At 38.8% G+C, this 9737-nt stretch overlaps 1 protein-coding gene across 1 annotated transcript in view; it reads left to right on the top strand.

Moving 5' to 3' along the window:
* Positions 1-9737, top strand: part of abcc12 (ATP-binding cassette, sub-family C (CFTR/MRP), member 12) — a 27901-nt gene continuing 18164 nt past the window's right edge. Inside the window, exons 1-11 of the mRNA XM_060859272.1 lie at positions 1-242; positions 1329-1401; positions 1497-1660; positions 2014-2160; positions 2804-2951; positions 3590-3826; positions 4366-4539; positions 5568-5715; positions 8308-8456; positions 8663-8770; positions 9251-9496. Of these exons, the coding sequence (XP_060715255.1) occupies positions 1345-1401; positions 1497-1660; positions 2014-2160; positions 2804-2951; positions 3590-3826; positions 4366-4539; positions 5568-5715; positions 8308-8456; positions 8663-8770; positions 9251-9496 (1578 nt within the window). The 5' untranslated portion in view covers positions 1-242; positions 1329-1344. The remainder of the gene's footprint in view (positions 243-1328; positions 1402-1496; positions 1661-2013; positions 2161-2803; positions 2952-3589; positions 3827-4365; positions 4540-5567; positions 5716-8307; positions 8457-8662; positions 8771-9250; positions 9497-9737) is intronic.

The raw sequence follows: 9737 nt of genomic DNA, 5'->3' as shown, positions 1-9737 counted from the left end.
CAGAGGAACAGTTCTGTGACTCAGCATGTCTTCGATTCGCTTTAAATGACAGGAAGAGACAGAGACAGCCTCTGGCCGAGACTTCTGCTCTAGTTAACCTTTTCGACTCGTAAGGTTTCTGACGTAACTCCAAACAGAGCCCGAGCCACGAATACCACTGGAAGAGGATAAAAGCATTCAGCAGAATCGGACGGCAGTAAAGATCACAGATCACTTCTCCTCTCTGCCCGAGACAAACACAGGTACTTTTCTGATTTCACTCTCAATACACTGAGAACTTCACACTTTACATATTGGTTATTATGACCAATTATTATTGGTTATAATATTATTGGTTATTATGAATACAATAATAATAATGATATGTTTGTGTTAGTGAAATTGTTTTTAGTATAGTTTTCTGCTCTGAGCTTTCCTTTGGGTTTGTGAACAAAACGTATGTACGTTCTTGGATATAAATATATATATATATCTAGATTTGTTTTAGATTGAGAAAGATTATGTGCATCGTTTGAGCTCGTACGAGGTGATATGGAAAATATCGCAAAGCTCGTGACTTTTTTTTTGATGCATGTGAGTAAAGACTGTCCAGATAACCATTTATACAGTAGGTTAGGTATAGTATAGTATAGAATAATCTAGAATAGATTGATATACGGGGGGCACGGTGGCTTAGTGGTTAGCACGTTCGTCTCACACCTCCAGGGTTGTGGGTTCGATTCCCGCCTCCGCCTTGTGTGTGTGGAGTTTGCATGTTCTCCCCGTGCCTCGGGGGTTTCCTCCGGGTACTCCGGTTTCCTCCCCCGGTCCAAAGACATGCATGGTAGGTTGATTGGCATCTCTGGAAAATTGTCCGTAGTGTGTGAGTGAATGAGAGTGTGTGTGTGCCCTGCGATGGGTTGGCACTCCGTCCAGGGTGTATCCTGCCTTGATGCCCGATGACGCCTGAGATAGGCACAGGCTCCTCGTGACCCGAGGTAGTTCGGATAAGCGGTAGAAAATGAGTGAGAGTGAGAGATTGATATACAGCATATTATCCACAATATTGTCTGAACGTACGCATGTATTTATTCAATAACGATAATAATTTTTAATCCTGTTTTTTTACGCTTAAGGATTTTTGCTTCTAGGACAATTCCAACTCGTCTTATCTACAGCTCATTAGGAATATATCACACTACAGTATCTTTACAACATCAATGATGTTGCTTTGCGTCAATTTCCATTGTTAAAAATGCTATAAGAGATTGAATTGAATTGAACTTTCCATTGATTTATACTGAAATATCTTAAAAATGCAAAGCGATCTTTACATTTTTTTGCTGCAGAACCAACCGAACGAAAATGACGGGCATTTCACATCAACCGCAAGACAAGGAGTCTGTCGAAGGACTGTCTTTTGTGAGTAAAATCTGTCTTTACTTCTTTACATCCCTCTTACAATCCTGTACTGTTCAAAAGCATTTATTTTCCTTTTCCTGTTATTCTTCCCACAGAGAACGAGGAGCGAAGGTTCTGCTTTGATGCCCGAGTTGTCTGCAAACTCCTTTCCTGAAGGCTCTTTCATTCCAGACTACAGAGAACCAGAGCTTCCGCTCAGCCATGGGAAGAAGTACCACGCCAGCATGAAGAACCTGATTCCTGTTCGCTTCAGCTCGGGGTAAACATGTCTCCTTGTCACATGCGTCCAATGACGACGACGACGATGATGATGATGATGATGATGATGATGATGATAATAATAGGTCATTTAACTCAAGTGTTGTTATGTCATACATGCTGAGGAAAGCATTAGTGAGCTTACAGAAGTTTACATGGCTACTGTTGTGATTGACAGGCGAGACAGAAACTAGCTCCTCCCACTCCTTGGATTCATGATTGCTGATGGCTGATTTATCAGTGCAATTCAAAACCCTGATAATAATAAACCATGAAAGAAAACTTTCTCTAATATATATATATATATATATTTATTTATTTATTTATTTATTTATTTATTTATACCTTTTTCAGATCAAACCCCATGGACGATGCCGGATTCTTCTCCTTCAGCTCGTTCACATGGATGACACCCATGATGTGGAAGTTGTACAGGAATCATCTGGATAAAGACTCTCTCAGTCTTTCTCCTCACGACGGAGCGCACGCGAACGGAGAGCGGTAGGTTGAAGCTGTGTGTTTATAACCCCTTAAGTTCTGTTCATTACATATGTACCAATCAAATTCCTGCTAAATTAAATCATCTTTGTTTCAGTCTGTAACTGCAGAATAAATTATTTATTACTAAATAACTTTAAATGTATGCTTGGTGTTACAGCGACAATAATCACTTTTTTATTAAAAAATATATTAAAATAATAATAATAATAATAATAATAATAATAAGAAGAAGAAGCATAAGAAGAAACAGTAAAAAATCTGTTTAAATAAAATATATAAAATAAATATATTATTATTATTATTATTATTATTATAATAACGGTATATTTTTTTAATTATTATTATTATTATTATTATTATTATTATTATTATTATTATTATTATTATTATGTGCTGTAAGATGAATAGAGCACATCAGGGTATGCAGCTAAAGGAAACTAATTAACTTGAGCATTTTTATTGGTGACGGTAAACACACACCATCTTGTTGTTGGTTATTTTCCTGTAAAAGCACATCCTCAACCGCTTTATTTGGTACGCATGAACTACATTACTCGAGAGATCTGATTATCATTAATGAGCCCACTTTGCATTACTGTTTTTTTATACGTTTACAACTCTCCTTGTGTGTGTGTGTGTGTAGGTTCATAAGGATGTGGGAGGAGGAGGTGGCCCGTGTGGGCATCGAGAAAGCTTCCCTTGGCGCAGTAGTGATGCGTTTTCAGAGGACTCGTTTTATAGTTTCATCCATCGTCTCAATTCTGTTCACATTGTGTGTGTTTGTAGGACCGGTACGTGCTTTTAATCTATTTCTGCACACTATGAAATCAAAAAAATTTAGTATTAACTACTAGTAAGTTTAGTATTAAGTTCGATGCCATTCTAATTTCTGTGATATCACATTTAGGCCAAAAGTTGTAGAAATATAATAATTATTTTTCATGAAATTTTGTGAATCTCTTACTTTAGTTCCATTTTGATCCATGGCGTGAAACGGAGCTAAACCTTTCACGCTAAAACACACAGTACTACAAAAACACATTTGTATTACCATAGTATTACTCATTGTGTTTATTTACTGATAAAAATATCCCCTCGGTCAGCCGCCCCAACAGGTTCCGCCATAATAGTTGCCTGGGTTACGTATGTATGAGTGGGGCGGAGCTATCAAAACGGGGATGACACCCATTTGGGTTAGGGGCGTGTTTGTTTTGGTGATTTCAAATGTCAACATTGGATTTCAAACATCGTACACCCCACCTTTAATTGCAGACTTTTTCCAATACATGTATTACACACACGTCATACACAGAAAAGTCCGCAAGCATGCAAGACTTTTGTTTGTCTAATTGTCTAAATGTGTATTGTTCTTATTTCAGTTTCTTTCCATCAAACATTTCTTCTCTCTATGTTCTTACTCCATCTACAGTCTATTCTGGTAAACATGATCCTGACGTATGTGGAGAAGACCGAGGGAACCACGCTGGTTCATGGCGTCGGCCTGTGCGTAGCTCTGTTCGTCTCGGAGTTCAGTAAAGCGTTCTTTGCTTCACTCCTCTGGGCCATAAATCTGCGCACCGGCATCCGAATGAAAGGAGCCTTCAGCATGCTCGCCTTCAACAAAATCATCAGACTCCGAACGCTCAGTGACGTCACTGTAGGAGAGGTAACTTCTGATTGGTTAATCGAGAGATTATTATTATTATTATTATTATTATTATTATTATTATTATTATTATTATTATTATTATTATTATTAAGATAACATAAGATATTCCTTTATTCGTCCCACAATGGGGAAATTTCTCTGTTACAGCAGCAAAAAAATATATAGAAAGAATAAAGAATAATAAAAAGAATAAAGAATAAAGACATAAAATAATATACAGTATATACAAAAACAAAAATGTATAAAAAGAGTTGTGGTTACACTGAAGACATATTGCACATTGGTAATATTGCACATTTTTATTATTGTTAATTATTGTTTATTATTATTGTAAAGTTTTATTATTATTATTATTATTATTATTATTATTATTATTATTATTATTGTTATTGTTATTGTTATTATTATTGTTATTATTATTATTATTATTATTATTATTATTATTATTATTATTATTATTATATCAAATATTATTGATTTATTATGATCAGTCATCATTGTGATTTCCTTTGCAACCCCCCACCCCCACCCCCAAGATGATCAACGTATTAACGAGTGACGGCTATCGTATGTTCGAGGCGATGCTTTTCGGCACGTTTCTCCTGTGTATCCCCATACTGCTGATTGTGTGTATTATTTATTCTTGCTACATCTTGGGATACACCGCACTCATTGGAATCGTCACGTACCTCATCTTTATACCCGTCCAGGTGAGTTAGTGAACACTTCTGGTGAACTTTTAACACCCCACACTTTTTTTTATTTCAGGGGAGGTAATTTTATTTTGACTCATATATTCACTCACTCATTCACTCATTTTCTACCGCTTATCCGAACTACCTCGGGTCACGGGGAGCCTGTGCCTATCTCAGGCGTCATCGGGCATCAAGACAGGATACACCCTGGACGGAGTGCCAACCCATCGCAGGGCACACACACACACTCTCATTCACTCACGCACTCACACACTACGGACAATTTTCCAGAGATACCAATCAACCTACCATGCATGTCTTTGTACCGGGGGAGGAAACCGGAGTACCCGGAGGAAACCCCCGAGGCACGGAAAGAACATGCAACCTCCACACACACAAGGCGGAGGCGGGAATCAAACCCCAACCCTGGAGGTGTGAGGCAAACGTGCTAACCATTAAGCCACCGTGCCCCCTGACTCGTATACACCAGTGAAAAATAAATATAAACTCCGACAGCCCCTAAAAAGGCTGAAATATGAAGACAAACAACAGCAAATGTAAATAAAGTTTGGATAGGATTAAATTAACATTGGGTCCTTGGGTAATTTTTTTATTTTACAGGTATAAAACAAATTGTTTCTGGACATTTGTTTTATCTGAAAGAGAAATAAGAAACAGAGCTTCTTCTCTGCTCCACTGCCTCTTTGACTCGGTTTTAGAAATGGAGAGTGATCATGTGACCAACTGCCTCAAACATTTGGGGTGTAAAAATATGTTGTTCACAAAATACAATCCACTTGTTCGTCCTGTAGGACTTTTATTGTTGTCTGGATGCGAGAATTTTATCGCCACGGAGACGTATACACGATGTATTAAAAATATCAACCTGAATAAGGCTTTAGGATCTCGAAACATTTTTTTAGATCATAACAGATTTTTCTGAATACTGAATTTCTTTTGTTCTTACAGACAAATTACAGATAAATTTATTTGCTCTTATACAAAGTACAAATAACCATGTGCATGCTTGTGCTTTTCTGTAGTTCTTAACCGGTCTGTTGATCAGAGTGTTTCGGAAAAAGACCGTCTCCGTGACGGACAAACGCGTCCGCACCATGAACGAAGTCCTGACCTGCATCAAACTCATTAAAATGTACGCATGGGAGGAGTCTTTCGAAAAGAAAATCATAGGTACGTGTTCATAATTTCTATCCACACTTCCAGCATCGATCCAAATTTGATGTTTGATGTATTCAAGATTCAAGATTCAAGACTTTTTTTATTTGTCACATACACAATTATATAGGGCATACTGTATATAACCAGCAGTGAAATGTGAGTCAGGTCCGCTCCATGGACATTGCACTTATTGGAAAAACACAACAATGAAAGAATGAGATAAAAGTAAACAATGAAAATATAAGAATAAAATATAAAAAATATGTATACTGTAGAATGGAAAATAATGTGCATGAAAGTAAACTGTAGTTATAAATAAAAGATACACAGGGATGTACAAGAGGCAATGTGCATATGTGCATTATGACAATGACAATCCATTCATTCATTCATCTTCTACCGCTTATCCGAACTATCTCGGGTCACGGGGAGCCTGTGCCTATCTCAGGCGTCATCGGGCATCAAGGCAGGATACACCCTGGACGGAGTGCCAACCCATCACAGGGCACACACACACACACTCTCTCATTCACTCACGCAATCACACACTACGGACAATTTTCCAGAGATGCCAATCAACCTACCATGCATGTCCTTGGACCGGGGGAGGAAACCGGAGTACCCGGAGGAAACCCCTGAGGCACGGGGAGAACATGCAAACTCCACACACACAAGGTGGAGGCGGGAATCGGACCCCACAATGACAATGACAATGACAATGACAATTTATTTACATAGCACAATTACTTACACCTTCTGTCAACCAATGTGCTTTCCATTAGGTAATTAAAAACAGAAAAACACACAACAAAACAACAGAAAAATCCTACAGATAACCCATCAGCCATATGCTTTTGAAAATAAAAATGTCTTTAGCCTGGACTTAAAAATATTAAGAGAAGAGGCTTGTCTAATGGACAGTGGCAAGGCGTTCCAGAGCCTGGGGGCAGCAATACAAAAAGCATGATCTCCCCTGCACTTAAGCCTCGACTTTGGGGTAAACAATAAATCCTTGTTGGAAGACCGAAGGGATCTAGTGGGTTGATACGCAATCAATAACTCACTGAGATAAGGGCAGGCCAAACCATTTAGAGATTTATAAACGAGGAGTAAAATTTTAAAATCCACTCTAAAACAAACAGGCAACCAGTGTAGTGAGCGTAGAATGGGAGTAATATGCTCCCTCTTTTTTACCCCACACAAGGGGTAAATTATACTGTAGTCTTAAATATTAAGATACACAGGAATGTGCAAGAGGCAAATGTGCAAACAGGCTGACACTTTCAGTATGTCAATGTGAGGTAGTGAATGATGAATATCTTACTGATAAAGTGAATATTAAGTGGAGACATGAAGCTGTTAAGAGGCTGGTTTTGACCAGTGTTGTATAAAGTAGTAGAAAGCAATACTTCAGTAAAAGTACAAGTATCGTACTAGAAAAAGACTTTGGTAGAAGTGAAAGTTACCTTTTAGAATATTACTCAAGTAAAAGTCCTAAAGTATCTGATATTTACTGTACTTAAGTATCAAAAGTCATTTTCTGATATTTAATGTACTTAAGTATTTGAAGTAAAAGTAAAAAGTAAAATTTCAGTGATTTTCAGTAGGCGTAAGAGACACTTCATCCTGTAGGAAGAATCTTTCATTCCAATGTACAGAAACATTTCTTGCAAGTACGGCCACGGGTGTATAACGTTATCTTCTTCACCCTGTTCACCACTATAGTCAAGGTGGTCGTCTACGACAGAGGTGGCTAAACCACGGCTTTAGCGGTTTCATGCGGTTCTTACGTTCATATCGAAGTTTGTGTGTCTTTTTATTGTGCGTGTTCGGTTCGCTTGAGTTAAATACGGTATTTTCGTCAAACGCGCATGTGAGTGGGATGAAAATACCTCAAAGTTTCCCAGTAGGAGCAAGATCATTTGAGTAAACAGGAAAAAAGGTGATGATCATGTGTGCCCATGTGTATGATGTGGCTCTTTGTGGTAACACAGTAAAAAACGTGGCTCTGTTGTGGCTCAGGTTCAGTTGTGCTTCCGCCTCCTTTTGGCAACATTACGCTGAAATAGAGCGTGCGGAGCTGCGTAATGCAATCTAGGAGCAGTGATTCGCCAAACCTCCCTTATTGGTCGCAATTTTATTTATTTATTTATTTTTTTAGTAACGAGTAACGAAGATGCTTAGTGGAAATATAGCAGAGTAAAAGTACACATTTTATCTAGAAAATGTAGTGGAGTAAAAGTGAAAGTTGACAAATTTAAATAGCGACGTAAAGTACAGATACGTGAAATTTCTACTTAAGTACGGTAATGAAGTATTTTTACTTCGTTACATTACAACACTGGTTTTGAGTTTAGGAGCCTGATGGCCTGGGGGAAGAAACTCCTCCTAAGTCTCTCGGTTTTTGCCATCAGGCTACTGAAGCGCTTACCAGATGGCAGCACAGTGAAAAGATGGTTACTTGGGTGAATTGAGTGTATATTACTATATAGAGCTAAGTTTTTTTTTTCACTTGGTATGGCTACCTGTAATGATTTACATCTCATCTCTCTCTCTTTCGTTCTCATTCTCTCTCTCTTTCTCTCTCTCTCTCTACCTCTGCAGATATCAGGAAACATGAGAAACTGCTTTTGGAGAAAGCAGGATATATCCAAAGTGTGAATTCTTCCATGACAGCTGTGGTTCCTTCGCTGGCTACGATTCTGACCTTCATCGCTCACACAACACTCCAATTCCCTTTGCAGCCGTCTACTGTGAGTATCTACTAAGTATCTACTGCCTCTTTTATCACACAGATCAAGTCCAATAGCCTCCAGTACCTTTATCCCCGTGACAGTAAAATGACATTCATGTGATCCTTGCCAGTGCTTTATTAGGCTTTTATACCTTCAATAAAAAATAACTTTAATGGAAAACTGTAATGGAAAAATAAGCATTTTGTACATACTGTATGTCGTAGGCCTACACCATCATCGCTGTGTTTAACTCCATGAGGATGACGATGGGACTGCTACCGTTTTCTGTTAAAGCGGTGGCCGAAGCGAAAGTGGCTCTGACACGATTGAAGGTCTGATTTTTCTTTATATGTATATAAAGAAACTGTATGTAACTTTTTAAATATCTTTATAATAATGGAATACAGGTGCACGGTGGCTTAGTGGTTAGCACGTTCGCCTCACACCTCCAGGGTTGGGGGTTCGATTCCCGCCTCCACCTTGTGTGTGTGGAGTTTGCATGTTCTCCCCATGCCTCGGGGGTTTCCTCCGGGTACTCCGGTTTCCTCCCCCGGTCCAAAGACATGCATGGTAGGTTGATTGGCATCTCTGGAAAATTGTCCGTAGTGTGTGAGTGCGTGAGTGAATGAGAGTGTGTGTGTGTGTGTGCCCGTCAATGGGTTGGCACTCCGTCCAGGGTGTATCCTGCCTTGATGCCTGATGATGCCTGAGATAGGCACAGGCTCCCCGTGACCCGAGGTAGTTCGGATAAGCGGTAGAAAATGAATGAATGAGAGTGAGTCAGTAATGGAATCCTGTGCTTTCCTTCCCAGAGGATCCTGATGATAAAGAACCCCAACCCCTATCTGATCCAGAACAAAGACCAGAGTGACGCTTTAATGATGAACAACGCTTCGCTCTCCTGGAAACTCTCCGTTCCAAACGTCCCCGAAAGCCCAGCGACCGTGTCCAACGGGGTGAAGAACGGTAAAGTGGAGCCTGCGGAGGTCAATCAGAACGGCACACACACACAAGACACAAAACCAACACTAAGGAACATCACGTTTACTCTTCCCAAGGTTTGTGTCTGTTACTAAGAAACCGGAAAGAGCAAAGTTCTCAGACTTTCTGTCCCGATCCTGCATGAGAAAAACTAATAAAAAACTAATATATTAACAACAACTCTGCTTTCCTGACGATATCAGAAAATGTAAAGTTGTAGATTTTTTTATAAATATAAAATAAATGTCTACACATAAAAAAATTATCTAACACAGATTTAAAATTATTTTAGAACCTGTTTATGTGAATAAAAGGTGT

The sequence above is a fragment of the Tachysurus vachellii genome, chromosome 23 (genome assembly GCF_030014155.1).
Source record: "Tachysurus vachellii isolate PV-2020 chromosome 23, HZAU_Pvac_v1, whole genome shotgun sequence".
NCBI lineage: Eukaryota > Metazoa > Chordata > Actinopteri > Siluriformes > Bagridae > Tachysurus > Tachysurus vachellii.
The sequence above is the reverse complement of the archived record's forward strand: the minus strand, read 5'-3'. Positions and strand labels throughout refer to the sequence as shown.